General features: G+C 41.5%; 1 protein-coding gene across 1 annotated transcript in view; it reads right to left on the reverse strand.

Annotated features, from left to right (window-relative positions):
* LOC134347317 (cilium assembly protein DZIP1-like) overlaps positions 1-20,917 on the reverse strand; it is a 150,973-nt gene that overhangs the window by 23,071 nt on the left and 106,985 nt on the right. The window contains exon 10 of the mRNA XM_063049710.1: positions 19,358-19,481. Within this exon, the coding sequence (XP_062905780.1) occupies positions 19,358-19,481 (124 nt within the window). The remainder of the gene's footprint in view (positions 1-19,357; positions 19,482-20,917) is intronic.

Raw genomic sequence — 20,917 nt, forward strand, 5'->3', positions numbered from 1 at the left:
AAAATAGTGCAGAAAAGATTTATAAAGACACTGCCAGGACTTGAGAGAATAAGTTTATAGGGAGAAGCTGGACATGCTAGGACTTGGTTCCATAGGGCACAGAAACTGCGATAGTATCAAGATGTATAAAGTCATGATGGGCATAGGTATGCTGAATGCACTCAGTCTTTTTCTTAGGGTTGCAGAAACAAAAACAAATGCATAGATGAGAGGGGCAAGATTTAATAGGAGTTTGGGGGCAACTTTTTTTTATACTTTGTGGTAGTTATATGGAGCTGCCTGAGAAAGTGGTTGGGAAAGATATAATAATAACTGCTAAAGACAGTTGGACAGCTTCATGGATCGGAAAGAATGGAAGGTAATAAGCCAAACACTGGCAAATAGGAATAATTTGGATGGACAACTTGGTCAGCATGCAGCAGTGAGGATGAAGGGTTTGCTTCTGTGTTCTATAAGTCTATGACTCATTGAGTTCAAGAGTCAGGAAGTTATATTGCAAATTTGTAGAAGTCTAGTGGGGCCACATTGGAGTATTGCACTCATTTCTGTTTGTCACATTATAGGAATGATGCGAAGGCTTTGGAGAAAGTGCAGAGGAACTTTACCAGCAATGTTCCCTCTAATTTGTAATGACAGGTGTGCGCAAAAATTTTGTGCTGTGCAATTTTTTGCCCAGCGACAACAACATGTGCACACTGAATTCTAAAAACCGAGGAATTCAATATAACAGCCAGCAAAACCCTGTCAATAAGAACTTTGATCTCCTCTGGGTTTGATTGTTTTTGTTCTCATTCATCTGCACTCTCACAAAACATATAGAGCAGGCCTGTAGTGGGTAATGAACAATTTTCTCGCCAGAGCTTTTGCACACTGTCCATATGTGATCTGCTTGCTAAATGACTCTTCAAAAAGTCAAGTTTCCAAATATCACTCCACTTCTTCCCAGTTGAAAACTCACCAGCAACTTTTGCATCACAACAATACACACAGGTAACATCAGTTTCTGCATTCTACAAGTATTTCTTGTTCCTGACCTCATGAGCTTTCGGTGTAGCAGTTTCTACTACTTAATTAAGCCATTCCACTTTAAATGAACTAGCAACCCATCCTTTTTGTACAGGTCACACCTGCCCCAAAAGAGGTCCCAATGATCCAGAAAACTGAATCCCTGCCCCCTGCTCCAATCCCTCAGCCCTGCATTTATCCTCCACCTCATTCTATTCCTATACTCACTGTCACGTGGCACAGACAGTAATCCCGAGATCACTACCTTTGAGGTCCTGCTTCTCAACTTCTTTCCTAACTCCCTGTAGTCTTTTTTCAGGACCTCCTCCCTTTTCCTACCAATGTCATTGGTATCAATATGTACCACGACCTCTGGCTGTTCTCCTTCCCACCTCAAGATACATTTCTTATCAAAGAATATGTAAATTATACACCTTGAGATTTGTTTGCTTACAGGCAGCCACAAAGCAGGAACCCAATTTAAAAAAAAACAAAAGAGGAAAAAAACACACATCATGCAAACAGAAACAAACTACTGCATTCCAAACCAGACTGAAACCTTAGATCTGCTCCCTGGAGCAGCAGAGTAGGCCCAAGCCTACTCATATTAGCCATCTCAGTTCATCATATTAGCAGGACAAAAACACCGCGAAACTCGCAGAGGAATGAACATCACAGGAGAGTGAGCGAAATCTGCCCGACCCTCACCTCCAGTCCCGACACTTGGGCTTTTCCAGTCTATCTGGACCGACATTTAAATTGTCCAAGCACATGTTAGAGCCTCACTTTAGGACCCAGTCCCTGGTGCAGTGACATGCTTGGGCCACACAGTCCAGTGCAGTTCTTGATCTCACCAAATCGCTTCGGCAGTCGGAGCGATCCAACCTCACACCCAGGTTAGGTGGACAGATATCAAAACTCATTTGCATCAACTCCTTTCCAAATCATTCACTCCAACAGTGATACGAACTCCCTCTGCAACTCCATCCTGAAGACATTGCCCTTGGCTTTGCATTATACCCGCAAAACCCATCCTTCAAATCAGCTTCGTCTCCACTTGTATCTTCATTGTAGTGGTGATAGTTGATCATAACTTAATTCAGAAAAGGTGTTACTAGTAATGTTTTTAGTCGTCTGAACTACCAGTGAGTGAGTAGCGCCATCTTAAACTGGAAGACGTTTGAGTTTAAATAAAGGCAGAAAATGGATGAAATTCATGGGTTCAAAAACAGTGAGCACTGGATGATAATTATAATAAATAACAAAAAGTGAAGAAGTGGCTGGCTACATTGGAAAGATAGACGCATTTCATTGCATAACAGATATCTGGATGATGTATACTGAGTGAATTGTGCAGTATTTTGAAACAAATAAAATAGCCAATGAGAAACAAGTGCCACATTTGCTGAGAGCAATGGAGGAAAGGCAAACAGTTTGCTTAGAAGTTTAATTGCTCTAACTATACCAGCTAAAATGAACTTTGTTGATTTTGTGCACGTAATGCAGGAACATTTAGAACTGAAACCATTGTTGAATGCAGAATGTTTTAGGTTTCATAAGTGTAATCAAACGGAGGAGTTGTCCATTTCAGTGTATGTGGCTGAACTGAAGAAATTGTCCCAGCATTGTCAGTTCAGTGATGGACTGATCGGCTTAATGATGCACTGAGAGGTTCTTTAGTTTGTGGAATCTTGCAAGAAAGCATTTAAAATCAGCTCCTAACTGAAGCACAACTCACATTTAAAAGATAATTGAAATCATCAATGCAAACAGCAGACAGAGACGTAATTGAGTTAAAGTCAGGAATGATAGTGAGTGTGACCAAAATTGTAACATCTAAACAGGAACTTGCTTGGCCAAACATATTGTGCTACTGTTGTAGTATACACCAGACCAATGCAGGTTTAAAGGCAAAACTTGCAGAAAATGCAACAAAGTAGAACACATACAGTCAGGCAGACAAAAATAAATGAACAGCACAGTGAAGAGAAGAAGCTAAAAGTCAACACGCACAAAATGTTGGAGGAGCTCAGCAGGCTAGGCAGCATCAATGGAAAACAGTACAGTTGATGTTTTGGGCCGAAAAGTCGACTGTACTTTTTCCCATAGATGCCTGACCTGCTGAGTTCCTCCAGCATTTTGTGTGTGTTGCTTGGATTTCCAGCATCTGCAGATTTTCTCTTGTTTGTGAAGATAAAAGTAAGTTGAAGTTTTATTTAAAAAAGCACTAATCTATATGCTGTTGATGAAAAAAATCTCAAAATGATGAGATTGACAAAGCTTTGAGATTTACACTGTGAAAACTATTAACAAACAAGCAACATGACTTACACCAGAAGTGAATGGCAAATTAATTAAAATGGAATTATATACTGGCTTAACTGTTTCAGTCATTCCACAAAATAGGTTTGAATGGCATTTCAAAGATACTGAACTGAAGCCTGCAGATATCCAACTAAGAAATTACACTGGAGAAAAGATAACCCTTGTAGGAATGAAATACAACAACCAACAAGCTATATTAGGCTTTATCTTGTAAAAACAGGAGGGCCAGCACTGTGGAGCTAGACTGGCTGAGACAACGGCAACTTAACTGAAGATCCATCCACCATTTGCATGCCACATCCCCTGTAACAGAGTCAACTGAAAGTGAATTAAGAAAGGTTCTGGATAATGTCACAACTGTATTCAGAATGGCATTGGAAAACTCAAACATATCAAGGGTAAAATAGTGTTAAATGAAAATGCCACACCCACTTTTTACAAAACCCGTCCAGTTCCATATACAATCTATGATAAAGTAACTAGTGAGCTGAAGGAATTCTTTTCAAGGTTGAGTGGAGCCCATGGGCAACACCAGCAGTCCAAGTAGCCAAGAAGGATGGGTTTTGTCAATATCTGTGGTGATTTTAAGGTCACTATCAGCCCAATACAGAAAGTAGATCAATACCCTATACCCAGGATAGAGGACATCTTTGCAAACCTTTCTGGAGGGAAACACTTCAGCAAAGTCGACTTAGCTGAGGCTTACTTACAGATGGAGATGGAAGAAGAGTCCAAAGTGCTTCTCACTATAAACATTCACAAAGGGCTTTATTGCTATAATAGGCTCATTTTTGGAGTATCATCTGCACCTGCTCTCTGGCAAAGCTATGGACCAGGTGCTGAAAGGCTGCTCAGGCACTCAGTGTTAACTGGATGACATTACTGTCATCAGTGAAGATGACAACCAACATTTCCGAAATCTCAAAACAGTGTTAAAAAGATTAGAAGATTATGAGCTCAGAATACAATGCAACAAGCGTGTATTATTTAAAGCAAGCATCACTTACTGTGGTCATGCCACTGATGCACAAGATTACACAAGTGCATGCCCGAAGGCTAAGAAGTGTTACAGTAGCAGTCTTCTTTAGGATTTATCAAATACTACAACAGGTTCCTGCCAAACCTGGCTACCATGCTCCACCCATAGAACTCATTACTACTGACCATTACTACACTGTACTCACACATTATGATCCAAACCATCCAGTGAAGCTTGCCTGTGACGCCTTCTCCCTCCACTCCTCAGCTCCTCTAAAGTGAGTGCTTATGTTCCAAAACCCCCCAACTTTGGAGAATCCTGTACTTTGTTATTAGTTAATATTATTATTATATTTATTATTATTGCTAAGTGTGTTTATAAATGTTGTTGCTGTAACAAAAGAATTTCCTACTCAGGATCAATAAAGTACTTATTGTCGGCAGAATACACTACACTGAACCAGAAGCTCGCCAGCTTCCTCCTTGCTAGTCACAATGCAGCATACTCCACAACCAACAACTCACCAGCAATGCTGTTCCTGGGTCACCCTTGGGTCTGCTCAGACCCAGTATCAGGAGTATGCAGGACAAACAGCTGAGATAAATTGAGGGCCTCTCAAACAAGGAGGCTCGATGTTTCACTCCTGGACAAGCAGTCCTGGTGAGGGATTACAGAGATAATCAAAAGTTGGTACTTGGAAAGATTAAGGACATAACTGGACCACTCTCCTACACAGTGAAGTGCGCGTCTTATGTCATCTGAAAACAACACGTTGATCAGTGTCATTTGTTAGAGAAGAATGGTGGCCAGAGCTGTTAGAACCACTTCCTGCAGTCCCAGACTCAGCTCCTCCACCACCACAGAAGAGGCCCCAGAACCTGAGATTGTTTCACAGCCACAAGTCTCACCTGCCAAGCAGAGTGACCACCGTTATCAGGAAAGACATTATCTCACAAGAGTAAGAAATCCGCCACAGCAATTAAATCTTTAGGCCTGAATGGGACAATTTAAAATTTACTATGCTGTGGATATCTGTATACAGTAGTAGATGTATTATGTAGTATAGTGTGTGTGTGTGTGTGTGTGTGTGTGTGTGTGTGTGTGTGTGTATTACATACATACACATACAGTATATGAGTAGAGTGCAATACATTACATATGTGAGTTGAAATGCATTCTATATTAAGGGAGTTTATAGCTATGTGTTGGGCACGTGGCCAAGTGGTTAAGGCGTTTATCTAGTTATCTCAAGGTCGCTAGTTCGAGCCTCAGCTATGGCAGCGTGTCTGTGCCCTTGAGCAAGGTAATTAATCACACATTGCTCTAGTGTCTGTGCGAGGAGTGGTGCCCCACACAGACTTCCAACCTGCGCCTCGTAAGGCATGAAAATGCCCGACGCAGGCCTCTCATGGTCTGAGTCGATGTTCCTTCCTTCCTTATAGCTAAAAAGGAAGGAGTGTTGTGTATTTAATATCTCAGTAATACTTGTGTAATATTGTAAATATATTGTTAGATTAAGCATTCTTTGTTTGTCTACATAATTCATTTTGTGCCTATAAAAAATATTCACTCCCCTTGGAGGTTTTCATGTTTTATTGTTTTACAACATTGCATCAGTGGATTTAGATTGGCTTTTTTGACACTGATCAACGGAAAAGACACTTTCGTGTCGAAGTGAAAACAGATCTCTACAAAGTGATCTGAATTAATTACATACAAAAAACACAAAATTATTGATTGCTTAAGTATTCACCCCCTTTAATATGGCACACCAAATCATCATTGGTGAAGCCAATTGGTTTTAGAAGTCACATAATTAGTTAAATGGAGATCACCGTGTGCAGTCAAGGTGTTTCAATTGATTGTAGTAAAAATACACCCATATCTGGAAGGTCCAACTGCTGGTGAGTCAGTATCCTGGCAAAAACTGCACCATGAAGACAAAAGAACACTCCAAGCAACTCTGCAAAAAGGCTATTGAAAAGCACAAATCAGGAGATGGATACAAGAAAATTTCCAAGTCACTGGAGTACAGTTAAGTCAATCATCAAGAAATGGAAGGAATATGGCACAAAAACTGAGTGATCATGGAAGGGGACTAGTGAGGGAGTCCACCACGAGACCAATGACAACTCTGGAGGAGTTACAAGCTTCAGTGACTAAGACATGAGAGGCTGAGCGTACAACACCTGTTGCCTGGATACTTCACCAGTTGCAGCTTTATGGGAGAGTGGCAAAGAGAAAGCCACTGTTGAAAGAAATTCACATGAAATCTTGGTTAGAGTTTGCAGGAAGGCCTGTAGGAGACCCTGAAGTCAGCTGGAAGAAGGTTCTATGGTCTGATGAAAGCAAAAGTGAGCTTTTTGACCATCCAATCAAACATTATTCTTGGCATAAGCAAAACACTGCACATCGTCAAAAACACACCATTCCTGTCGTGAAGCATGGTGGTGGCTGCATCATGCTGTGGGGATGCTTCACTGCAGCAGGCCATGGAAAGCTTGTGAAGGTAGAGGGTAAAATGAATGCAGCAAAATACAGGGAAATCCTGGAGGAAAACCTTATGTAGTTTGCAAGAGAACTGTGACTTGGGAGATTTGTTTTCCAGCAAATCAATGACCCAAGCATAAAGTCAAAGTTACACAGGAATGGCTCAAAAACAACGAAGTTAATGTCTTGGAGTGGCCAAGTCAGAGTCCAGACCTCAATCCAATTGAGAATTTGAGGCTGGACTTGAAAAGGGCTGTTCACTCACAATCCCCATGCAATCTGACAGAGCTTGAGCAATTTTGTAAAGAAGAATGGGAAAAAATTGCAGCGTCCAGATGTGCAAAGCTGATAGAGACTTTTCCTTGCTGCAAAATTGCATCTGCTAAATACTGACTTGAAGGGGGTGAGAAATTATGCAATCAATAATTTTGTATTTAATGATTGTAATAAATTTAGACCAATTTGTAGAAATTTGATTTCACTTCGACACGAAAGAGTCTTTTCTGTTGATCAGTGTCAAAAAAGGCAAATTAAATCCACTGTGATTCAATGTTGTAAAACAATAAAACATGAAAACTTCCAGGGGGAGTGAATACTTTTTATAAGCACTGCATCTGTCAGAAGTACATGAATGGCACATGTCATTATGCCATCACGTCATACGTGAGCACCTCACTAAAGTAAGACAAATTAGACATGCTATCCTGGGCTCCTGTGTTTTTCTTTTGATTAGTTTCTGTGGTTATAACATAGAACACTTGCCACCAACTCAACCTGCAAGCTAAGCTTAGGGAAGACTCCCAAGTCCCTCTCTACCTCTGATTTTTGAATTTTCTCTCCATTTATTAAACAGTCCATGCCATAGTTACTTTTGCCAAAATGCACTTCCCAATATTATATTCCACTTGCAACTTCCCTGCCCATTCCCCAATCTGTCTAAGACTATCTGTGGACAAACTGTTCCCTCAACACTACCGCCCTCTGCCTACCTTCACATTGTCTGCAAACTTGGCCACAAAGCCATCAATTCCTTCATTCAAATCATTTTAATGTGAAAAGAAGGGGTCCCAACATTGATCCCTGTGGAACACCACTAATCACCAGCAGCCAACCGGCAAAGGGCACCTTTTGTACTTTTCTACAGACACGTCTGGCCACAAATAATGGCTTGCCTTAAATTATTGTCCTTGAAAATTTCCTGCCATCAAAAATAACCTAACATGTCATTTGTGGAACTTCTGAATATATCTTAACTCTTGCCAATAATGCCAATCACTCCTGAAAAATGAATAGAAATCTAATTACATGAATGAGTTATAGTTGTGATGTTGTGCTGATATTGATGCCAGTATATGCTGAATGACCTCCTCCTGTGTATCATCTATATCTCTCCATTCCCTTCATATTTATGTGTCTAAAGCTTCTTAAATGCCACCATACTGTCTGACTCCATGCTACTGAGAGAGTGCAGAGAAGGTTTACAAGGATGTTACCAGGACTTGGGAAACTGAGTTACAGAGAAAGGTTGAATAGATTAGGACTTTATTCCCTGGAGTGGGGAAGAATGAGGGGAGATTTGATAGAGGTATATAAAATTATGATGGGTGAATGCAAGCAGGCTTTTTCTACTGAGGCTAGGGGAGAAAAAAACCAGAGGACATGGGTTAAGGGTGAAGGGGGAAAAGTTTAAAGGGAACATTGGGGTGGGGGGGGTGGGGCTTCTTCACACAGAGAGTGGTAGGAGTGTGGAATGAGCTGCCAGATGAAGTGGTAAATGCTTTTAACTTTTAACATTTAAGAAAAACTTGGACTGGTACATGGATGACAGGGGATATGGTTCGGGTGCAGATCAGTGGGACTAGGCAGAAAAATGGTTCGGCACAGCCAAAAGGCCTGTTTCGGTGCTGTAGTGTTCAATGGTTCTATTTGTACTAAGTACCTCTGAATAAGAAACTTGTTCTATGTGTCACCTTTAACCCACTCCCACCCCACCCCACCCCAAGCATAAAACCTCTAATGTTTGACATTTCTATCCTGCAGAAAAAAATGCTCACTGTCCGCCCTATCTATGTCTCTCATAAACTTAAAACCTCTAGCAGGTCTCCCCATACCTTTTGAAACTCCAATGTGAATTTGCCTACATTTGGCAAATATCCCTCTTAATGCTTTTTGTACCCATCCAGATGGCTTTTAAACACTGCTAATGTGCCCGGCTCAACTACTATTCCTTGCAGCCATTTTCAAATGCGCACGGCACTTAGCGTGAAAAAGCTGCCCCTAATTTCCCTTCTAAATCTCATGCCTCTGATCTTACCTGCACCCACTTGATTTCAGCATACCTTCTCAGGACTAGGGACTATGTGCCTTCACCTGGTCTATGTCTTTCATGTATCTTTATCAGGTCACCCCTCAATCTCCTTCATTACAGGGAATAAAGTCCTAGTCTATGCAATGTTTCCATTTAACTCAGGCCCACGAGGTCAGGCAACATCCTTTTCCGCACTCTTTCTAGTTTAATAAAATTTTTACTACAACAGGGTGACCCAAAACTCTGCACAACAGTAGTCTCATCAATATCATTTATAACTGCAATTTCAGTTACTTAACTCCTATACTCAACTGCACTGACTGATGAAAGCTAGTGTGCCAAACACCTTCTTTATCACCCTAGCTATCTGTGACACCACTTTCAACAACTATGCACTTATACTTTTTGGTCCCTTTGTACCATGACACTCCTCAGGGCACTAATATTCACTGTCAAGTGTCACCCTGGTTTGATCTCCCATGTGCACTGTCTCACATTCATCTGGTTTGAAAGCAATTGGCCAATCTTCAACCCACATACTTCGCTAAACAACATCCTCCTGTAATTATTCAAAACCTTATATGTTATATACAAGTCCAGCCATTTTAGTATCATTTGCAAACTTACTAACCATGCCTTGTACATTTGTATTCAAATCATTTGAGCTGTGCCCGATCAGTGAACAGGAGCATGAGAAGAAGTGACGACATCACAAACGTCTGGAACTGAAGATTTAAGAGAAACAGGGCTTCAAAGCAGTTTTTGGAGTTTGGTCTACAGCTAATCAGTGAACAGAAGCACATGAAGAAATGACGATTTCACATAGGCTGTGACTGAAGATTAAAAGAGCAGCGCATTGCGTCAGTTTTCAGAGTTTGGACTGCACCCTATCACTGACTGAGGTTCATTAGAAAAGGCGAGTAGAAATAACACAGAGGAAAGTGGAGTAGCCATTGTCCAGAGTGGGCCAATGTTAGAGGCTTTGGCTTATCAGGCTTGGGCGAGGTTTCTTCTTCTCCTTTATTCTTCACTCTTCATCTGTTCGGGCATAGTCAGTGCAGTGAGAATGGCTCCAGCGGTTGCACTGTGATCTTTGTGTAAGATATGGGAATTCTGGGAGACCTCCAGAACCATAGATAACCTCATGTGCACCAGCTACACTGAGCTGCAGCTCCTCAGAAAATGTGTTAAGGAACGGGAGCTACAGCTCGATGACCTTTAGCTCATATAGGAGTCTGAGCAACTGCAGGAACTACAGGGAGGTCGTCAACCTCAGGCTGCAAGAGGCAGGTAATGGTAACTGTCAGGAGAAGAAAAGAATATGGGCAGCCAGTACATAGTATCCCTGTGGCTGTTGCCCTCAATAATAAGTATACTGTTTTGGTTACTGAGTGGGATGACCGACCGGGGAGAGCCGCGGTGGCTGGGTCTCTGGCACAGAGTCTCATGCTGCAGCTCAGAAGAGAAGAGGACTGCTGTGATGTTAGGAGATTCCATAGTTAGAGGAATAGAGATGACATTCTATGGACACATTAAAGACACCAGGTTGGTTTGTTGTCTCCCAGGTGCCAGGATCAGCAATGCCTTCAATTGGATCCATGGCATTTTAAAGGGGGAGGGTGAGCAGCCAGAAGTCTTAGTACATATTGGCACCAAGGACATAGATAAGAAAGGTGAGGAGGTCCTGAAGAGAGATTTTAGGAAGCTAGGTAAAAAGCTGAAAAGCAGGACTTCCAGGGTAATATTCTCTGTGCCATGTGCCAGTGAAGGTGAGAATTGGAGTATCTGGCAGATAAATGTATGGCTGAGAAACTGGTGCAGAAGGCAGGGGTTCAGATTTCTGGATCATTGGGTACTCTTCTGGGGAAGTTACAGCCTGTACAAAAGGGATGGGTTACACCTGAACTGGGGGTGGGGTGGGGGGGGGAGGAAGAGAGTGGGAAGGTTTGCTAGATCTGTTTAGGAGGGTTTAACCTTTGGCAGGGGGATGGGAATTGGAGTGATAGGGCTTAGGATGGGGTATTTGGTTTACAAACAGAGCCAGTGTGTAGTGAGACTGCAAGCAAGGACAGGCTGAACATAGGGCAAAATTGCATTCAAAGGAATCAGTTGCAATGTAAAAAGCAGACAAAATCAAAAAGGGTGATGTGAATACAGGACTGAAGGTGTTATATTTGAATGCGCGCAGTATACAGAATAACATAGAACATAGAATAGTACAGCACATTACAGGCCCTTCGGCCCACAATATTGTGCCGACCCTCAAACCCTGCCTCCTATATAACCCCCCACCTTAAATTCCTCCATATACCTGTCTAGTAGTCTCTTAAACTTCACTAGCGTATCTGCCTCCACCACTGACTCAGGCAGTGCATTCCACACACTAACCACTCTCTGAATAAAAAACCTTCCTCTAATATCCCCCTTGAACTTCCCACCCCTTACCTTAAAGCCATGTCCTCTTGTATTGAGCAGTGGTGCCCTGGGGAAGAGGCGCTGGCTACCCACTCTATCTATTCCTCTTAATATCTTGTACACCTCTATGTGGTCTCCTCTCATCCTCCTTCTCTCCGAAGGGTAAAGCCCTAGCTCCCTTAATCTCTGATCATAATGCATATTCTCTAAACCAGGCAGCATCCTGATAAATCTCCTCTGTACCCTTTCCAATGCTTTCACATCCTTCCTATAGTGAGGTGACCAGAACTGGACACAGTACTCCAAGTGTGGCCTAACCAGAGTTTTATAGAGCTGCATCATTACATCGCGACTCTTAATCTCTATCCCTTGACTTATGAAAGCTAACACCCCATAAGCTTTCTTAACTACCCAATCTACCTGTGAGGCAACTTTCAGGGATCTGTGGACATGTACTCCCAGATCCCTCCGCTCCTCCAAGTATACCAAGAATAAGGTGAATGAACTTGTATCACAGATACAGATTGGTATCTATGATGATGTGGGCATCACTGAATCATAGCTGAAAGAGGCACCTTAATGCCCAAGACACACATTGTATTGAAAGGACAGGCAGGTAGGCAGAGAGCGCGGCTTGGCTCTGTTGGTATAACATGAAATCAAATCCTTCGAAAGAAGTGACATAGAGTTGGAAGGTGTAGAATTGTTGTGGTTGGAGCTATGAAGCTGCAAGGGTAAAAAGACACTGTTGGGAGCTATACATAGACCTCTGCACAGTAGCAAATTTGTGGGCCACAAATTAAAATGAGAGATATAAAATACATGAGAAAAGGGCAATGTTACAATAGTCATGGGGATTTCAATGTGCAGGTAGATTGGGAAAATCAAGTTGATGCTGGATCCCAAGAGGAGAAATTTGTAGAATACCTCCAAGATGGTTTTTAGAGCAGCTTGTGGTTGAGTCCACTAGGGGATCCCCTATTCTGGACTGGGAGTTATGCAATAACCCTTAGGGTCAATGAGCATTCACAGGATAGAATTCACCCTGCAAGGTGAAAAGGAAAAGCTGAAGTCAGATGTATCAGTATTACAGTGAAGTAAAGCAAATTACTGAGACATGAGAGAGGAGCTGCCCAAAACTGATGGAAAGGGAACATTAGCAGGGATGACAGCAGAGCAGCAATGGCTGGAGCTTCTGAGAGTAATTTGGAAGGTGCAGAATAGGTATATCCCAAAGAAGAAGTATTCTAAAGATAGCATGATGCAGCCATGTCTAATAAGGAAAGTCAAAAACAACATAAAAGGCAACAAGAGTTTTAAACTGCAATAGGGCAAATTACGAGGGCATTAGGAATTAAGAAGTGTTAATTGGGAACACTTTTTCTCTGGCAAGTCCACATCAGACATGTGGAGGCTATTTAAATTTCAATTGCACAGGATACATGAAAGGCAAGTTCCTGTTAGAAGGAAGGACAGGAAGGGAAAAGTAAGAGAATGTTGGATGTCCAGAGAGGTGATGAATTTAGACAAGAAATAAAAGGAAAACTATGTAAAGCTTCAGAAGTCAGGATCAAACAGAATATATGAGGAGTATAAAGAAGTCAGAAAATGACTAAAAGAGGGAATTAGGAAAGCCAGGAGGGGGCATGAAAAGTCCTTGGTAAGTAGGATTAAGGCGAATGCCAAGGCATTCTATACATACATCTAGAGTAAGGAGAGGGTGGGACCACACAAGGATAAGGGGGGGAACATTTGCTTGGAGGCTGAGAATATGAATAAGGTACTTAATAAGTACTTTGCTTCAGTATTTACCAATGAAAAAGATTTGGAGGACCAGGATATTAGTGCTGGGTGTATAAACACGTTAGGGCATCTGGAGGGCAAAGAGAAGGAAGTATTTGGTCTCTTAATGAGTATTAAGATGGATAAGTCCCCAGGAAGGAAAGGAAGGAAATTGCCTTTTAAACTCAAGAGAGAGCATAGGCCATCAACTTTTTGCTGTTGATGTTTCTGTAGCAGGCAATTTCTTTTTTACGAGGTCGAGTTGCTAGCTCGACGCTCAACCCAGCACGGATGGAAATGGCTTGCGCTCAGAAGACAGAGGGTTAGAGTTAGGAAGGGACTTATTTGAGCTGGAGTTCGGTAATTAATGGAGTTCCGCAGGGATCTCTGCTGTTTGTAATGTATATAAATGACCTGCATGAAAATGTAGATGTGTGGGTTGGTAAATTTGCGGATGATACCAAGATTGGTGGAGTTGTGGTTAATGTAGACCGGCAAAGAATACAGCATGAAATAGACTGGGAATTGGTAGATGGAGTTTAACCCAGACAAATGTGAGCTATTGCAACCTCAGTAGAGCAAATGCAAGGAGACAACACTCTGTTAAGGGCGGAGTCCCCAACAGTGCTACTGAGCAGAGAGAGCTTGGGATCCACGTTCACAGCTCCTTGAAAGTGGCTACACATGTTGATAAGGTGGTTAAGAAAGCCTATGGAACGATTGCTTTCATTAGTTGAGGCACTGAGTTCATTGAGTTTATGTTGTATCTTCTTAAAACTCTGGTCTAGCCACATCTGGAGTATCACATACAGTTCTGGTCACCCATTATAGGAAGGATTTTGAGGCTTTGGAGTGGGTGCAGAAGAGATTTACCAGGATACTGCCTGGTCTCGAGGGCATGTGCTATCACAAGAGGTTAGATGTACTTGGATTGTTTTCTCTGGCGTCGAAGGCTGACGGGAGATCTGATAGTGGGTTACAAAATTACGAGAGGCATACATAAAGCAGACAGAAGGTATCAGTTTCCCAGGGTTGAAATACCTAATACCAGAGGGCATTAAGTCTTTTACTCGGAAAGCCATGGATGCCTTGAATGCACTGCCTCGTATGGTGAAAGAGGCAAAAACGTCTCTTTTAAGAGACGTTTGGGTAGGCATATGGATGTAAGGAAGATGGAGGGATATGGACTTGGTGTAGGGAAGAGGGATTAGTGTTTGGGTGTTTTTGATGTGCTTTTTAGCTGGTTCAGAATAACATTGTGGGCAAAATGGTCTGTTCCTGTGCTGGAAGTTAGAGAATTGGGAAGCTTTTAGAAGGCAACTAAAAAGTCATAAAGAAGTAAAAGATGGAATATAAAGTTAAGCTAGCCAATAATATCAAAGAGGATACCAAAAATTTCTTCAAATATATGAAGAGTAAAAGAGAGGCAAAAGTAGACATTGGACTGCTAGTAAATGATGCTGCAAGGTTGTAATGGAGAACAAGGAAATGGTGGATGAACTGAATAAGTATCTTGCATCAGTCTCCAATGTGAAAGACACAAGCAGTATGCCTGACACTCGAGAGTGTCAGAGGGCAGAAGTGAATGAAGTTGCCATTCCTAGAGAGAAGGTTCTTGTGAAACTGAAAGGTCTGAAGGTAGATAAATCACCTGTACCAGATGGTCTACACCACAGAATTCTGAATGAAGTGGCTCAAGAGATGGGAAACATTAGTAATGATCTTTCAAGAATCAATATATTCTAGCATGATTCCAAATGACTGCAAGGGGGCAAATGTCACTCCACTCTTCAAGAGGGCAGAGAGGTAGAAGAAAGGAAAATATAGGCCAGTTGGTCTGGCCTCCACGTTTGGGAAGATGTTTGAGTCTATTGTCAAGGATATGATTTCAGAGTAAATAGGCAGAAGTCAGCATGGTTTCCTTAAGGAAAAATCTTGTCTGACAAATCTGTGGGAATTCTTTGAAGAAATTGTTGTGGCCCTGGCAGAGATATTTAAATCATTCTTAGCAACAGGAGAGGTACTAGAGGATTAGCGGAGAGCTAATATTGTTCTGGTGTTTAAGGAAAGCTCTAAGATTGACCATAAGATAGAGAAGCAGTAGTAGTCCATTTGTTCCAGCATGTCAACTTCGCCATTTCATCATGGCAGATCCATTTTCCCTCTCAGCCCTAAACTCTTACCTTCTCCCGATATCCCTTCATGTCCTGACTAATCAAAAATCTATGAACATCTGCCTTAAATATACCCAATGACTTGGCCTCCACAGCCACCAGTAGAAACAAGTTCCACAGATTCATCACTCTTTGGCTAATGATTCCTCATCTCCATTCTAAAAGGACATCCCTCTATTCTGAAACTGTGATTTCTGGTCTTAAACTCCCCTCCATAGGAAACATCCTCTCCACTTCCACTCTATTGAGGCCTTTCAACATTCAATAGGTTTCAATGAGGTCAACCCTCATTCTTCTGAATTCCAGTGAGTACATGCCCAAAGCCATCAAACACTTTTCATATGACAAGTCTTTCAATCCTGGAATCATTTTTGTTAACCTCCCTTGAACCCGCTCCAACGTTAGCACATCCTTTCTTCAAAAAGGGTCCCAAAACTACTCACAATACTCCAAATGAGGCCTCAGCAGTGCTTTATAAAATGTCAACATTACATCCTTGCTTTTATATTCCAGTCTTCTTGAAATGAATGCTAACACTGTATTTGCCTTCCTCACCACAGATTCAACTTGCAAATTAACCTTTAGGGAATCTTGCACAAGCACTCCCAAGTTTCTTTGCACCTCAAGTTTTTTATTTAATTTTCTCTCCATTTAGAAAATAGTCTACCCTTTCATTTCTCCTACCAAAGTGCATGACCATCCCTCTTTGGAGTGTATCTATCCTGAGCCTTCCAAACTGCTTCCAGAAATTCCAGCCATTGCGGCTCTGCCGTCATCCATGCCAGTGTTCGTTTTCAAACAATTCTGGTCAACTTCTCTCTATGCCTCTGTAATTCCCTTTACTCCACTATAATATAGATACATCTAACTTTAGCTTGCTTTTCTCAAATTGCAGGGTGAATTTAATCGTATTGTGATCACTTGTCCCTAAGGGTTCCTTTACCTTAACCTTTTGAATCACTTCTGGTTCATTGCACAAAAACCAATCAAGAATAGCTGATCCCCTAGTGGGCTCAACCACAAGCTGCTCTAAAAAGCCATCTTGTAGGTATTCTAGAAATTCTCCCTCTTGGGATCCAGCACCAACCTGATTTTCCCAATGTACCTGTGTATTGAAATCCCCCATGACTATCATAATATTGCCCTTTTGGCATTCATTTTCTATCTCCTGTTGTAATTTGCAGACCACTTTCTTACTACTGATTGTTGGTCGGCATACAATTCCTGTCAGGGTGTGACAGGATCCTGAATTACCCCTATGAACTGTGCTTTTGAAAAGAGAGAGAGAAAGTTATTTAACACCGACATGTTGTTTTGAAAAGAGAGAGAGGAAGAAAGAGAGAGAAAAAAAGAGAGAGACAGAGAGAGAGAGAGAGAGAGAGAGAGAGAGAGAGAGAGAGAGAGAGAGAGAGAGAGAGAGAGAGAGAAAGACTAACTTTTGGGCTGTTACTTTAAGGCACGAGGAGGAACTTTTGGATTTCTGCTGAGTTGGAGAGCACTGAGCAGCTCGTAAGTTGCTATGGTGATCGAGGGCAGTGTTATTTGATGGACAATCGATGTTATGATTTTTCGGCAGCGTGTTTATACTTCTCAAGGACATTTGCCTGCTTGTACATTTCTTACACAGAGAAGGGAAGGAGGAGTTATTTGAGAGACAGTTGGTACTCAGTACAATGAGATAAATAAGAGGTCAGATGACATAGGCACGTTTGTGGACACTGACTAGAAAAGTGGGTTTTTGGAGGATCGATCAGGCAGATTGATCAGTCGCTCTTGCAGTGAGAAAAGGGATTGACCGGTGGGGAGTTGTCCATGTGTCCAACCTTTGCCTGGGTTGATAGCTCCACCACAGAAAAACGGCCCCTTTTGTTGTGGTCACAGTCGGTGACTTTTAAAGTATTTCGGAGGACAACAGGAAGATTGACAGCATCAGCTCACCTGAAGACTCAAATCTCTCCCTCTCTCTCCATCACTACTCAACTCAGCACTACGAACTGAACTGAACTTTACTCATCATCGTAAGACTGTATCTTATTACCCCTAGACTTGAAGAAGCTTGGTTTTCATATATATTTCCACACTTACTGATATAATTATTTATATATATATATATAATCATTGCTAACCTGTTTGATTTATCTACATTTATATTACTGTATTGCATAGTTACTAATAAATATTGTTAGTTAATAGCAATACTGGACTCCAAAGTGTTTTCCATCTGTGCTGGTTCTTTAACCCGTCACGGGGTACGGTGACAAGGGTCTTTTTACCCTTGCAGTTCGTCAGCTGTACCCAAACAATTCAACACCTTCTGACCCTATGTCACTTCTTTCTAATGATTTGATTTCAATTTTTACCATTAGAGCCACAACACCCCTTCTACCTACCTGCAAGTCCCTTTGATACAATGTGTATCCTTGAATGCTAATCTTCTTTCAGCCATGATTCAGTGATACCCACAACATCATACATGCCAATCTGTAACTGTGCTACAATATTGTCTTTCTTATTCCGTACACTGCGCGTATTCAAATATAACACCTTCAGTCCTGTACTCACCCTTTTAGATTTTGCCCGCCTCTTACATTGTAACTCATCCTGCTGACAGCAATTTTGCCCAATCATCAGCCTCTCCTTGCTAGCAGTCTTACTACACACTATCTTTGTTTGTAAACTACTTCATCCTCAGCTCTATTACTCTGGTTCCCATTCCCCTGCTAAATTAGTTTAAACCCTCCCAAACAACTCTAGCAAACCTAGCTGCAAAGATATTCGGGATGTAGTGGATAGCAAGTAAGACTATCATGGCCTGCAGTGTAATCTGGACCAGCAGGAAAAATAGGTTAAAAAATAGTAGATGGAATTTAATGCAGACAAGAGTGAGGTGCTGTACTTCAGTAGGACAATCCACCTTAGACCCTACACAGTAGGGCACTGAGGAGTGTGGTAGAACAAAGTGATCTGGAAATATAGGTTTATAATTAATTGAAAGTAGCGCCACAGGTTGATAGGGTTGTAATGAAAGCTATTGGCACATTGGCATTCATAAATCTAAGTATTGTGTGTAGGTGTTGGGATGTGATGTTGAAGTTGTTTAAGATGTTGGGGAGGCCTAATTTGGAGTATTGTGTGCTGACTTGGTCACCTACCTACAAAAAAAGATGTAAATAAGATTGAAAGAGTACAGAGAAAATTTACAAGGATGTTGCTGGGACTGGGAGACCTGAGTTATATGGAAAGATTGAACACGTGAGACCTCTATTCCTTGGAATGTAGAAGATTGAGAGGGGATTTGATAGAGGTGTACAAAATTATGAGGGGTATAGATAGGGTAAATGCAAGCAACCTTTTTCCACTGTGTTTAGGTCGGACTACAACTCGAGGTTGTCGGATAAGGGTGAAAGGTGAAAAGTTTAAGGGGAACATGAGGGCAGACTTCTTCACCCAGAGGGTCATGAGAGTGTGGAACAAGCTGGCAGCACAAGTGATGCACATGAGCTTGATTTCAATGTTTCAGAGAAGTTTGGATAGGTATGTGGATGGTAGAGGTATGGAGGGCTATGGTCAACATGCACATCAATGGGAGTAGGCAGTTTAATTGGCTCGGCATGGACTAGACGGGCAGAAGGGCCTGTTCTGTGCTTTACTTTTCTATGACTCTACATTTGTGTGTATATCATCAAATGTATTCCATCAATTTAGCACTGACTCATAGAGTTTTCATAATTTCTTACAAAATGTCAAGCAAGACAGCTGATCAGCTATGGTTTTCATTATTTCCTGTGCAATGGAAGAAATTTCTAACACTTTCTTGAAGGTGCAGCTAAACATATTAATTATTACAATATTACAGTAGAAGCAAAGTTTGACAAGTACCTAAGTGTTGATGATGATAGGTTTGGAGAAGGAACTTTTACATTTTTGCAAATCTTTGAGCATGAAGGTTGTGAATTATTGACAATCTGGCTCAATTTTGTACTTGTGCTTTTTTTTACTTTACCTGTGGATATTAACACAAACATATCAATACAAATGAAGCAATGATATTCAAATCCATGAAGTGAGCTAGAGTGTATAACTTTCTGACTTAGACGTGGCAATGCTGGCATTAACCCACAGGTGATATTTTAATAGTTAAAGATGGCTGTTTAAGTTGGTGCTGGTGAACACAGTGACAACCTGCTAACAGAAAGCAAAACAATAAATTACTGTAGTAATCACACTTTATCCCGGATACAATCACTGCAATCAATAGCCTGTCACTTCCCATTTGGAGTTGAGCTTTTGAACTGCCTGTATGACGTGGCATTTTTGTGAAGTGAACCTGAAGTCTCGAATGTGCCATTGCCATGATCAGACTAAGTCACGGTGGTGACTTAGACTATGCCAAGAGTGGGGACTAAGCCAAGGTTTGGCAATAACTGGAGAGATTCGATGCAGCAGAACTGAGGAGAGGTGAGGCAAGGCAGAGTCAAAGTGGCAGGATCTGAGGTTTGTTCAATTTAAGCACTGGGCCAAATTAGAAAAGACAGGTATGGACTGAATCTAAGCTGCAGAGCCTGGATCTGAGAGCAAAGAGCAACCAAAGGTTTGGCCAATTTAAGCACTGGGCAAGATTGAAAAAGTCAGCGTATTGCTGTTGAATGCGAGGGACAGGCCAGTGTTCAGCTTGCTGCTCCACGAGGTTTACTCGTCTCTGCGCTGAACTGAGGCTGTGGCCTGCAACTAATAAGCTCCAGAACTGGCTACACTGATGACTGACTTCATGGCTGTTGGCTCACTTTTGTGAACTTCAGTTCTGAATGTTACTTGCTTATCTTTATTGTTTGCACAATTTGTTTTTTTTCCTGCACATTTGGTGTTTGATGGACTTTTTTAAAGGGTTCGATTGGGTTTCTTTGTTTCATGGCTGCCTGTAATGAGAGGAAGCTCAAGGTTTCACATAGTATACATACTTTGATAATAACTGTACTTTGACCTTTAAAATTAGTGCATGGGACATGGCTTCACTTTGAAGTCACTATTCATTGTCGTTCCTAATTTAGGAACAGCTTCTTCTCTGCTGTCAGATTTCTGAATGGACATTGAACCAATGAACACTATGTCACTACATTTTTTCTTTTTTTTGCACTACCTATTTAATTTAACTTTTAAAATATACGTATACTTATTGTAATTTAGGTTTTATTATCATGCATTGCAATGTACTGCAGCTGTATAACAACAAATTTCACAACATACGCCAGTGATATTAAACCTGATTCCGATTCTTGAAAGGGAGAATCCACAGCCGCGAGAATCCCTGCAACATTTGGCGACCCCGTGATTCTGTCTCTGAGGCTGACATCAAAACATCTTTCAAGAAGGTGAACCCTTGCAAGGCGTCAGGCCCCAATAGTGTACCTGGTAGGGTACTGAGAAGCCGTGCCATCCAAC

Source organism: Mobula hypostoma, chromosome 5 (assembly GCF_963921235.1).
Source record: "Mobula hypostoma chromosome 5, sMobHyp1.1, whole genome shotgun sequence".
NCBI classification, from domain to species: Eukaryota; Metazoa; Chordata; class Chondrichthyes; order Myliobatiformes; family Myliobatidae; genus Mobula; species Mobula hypostoma.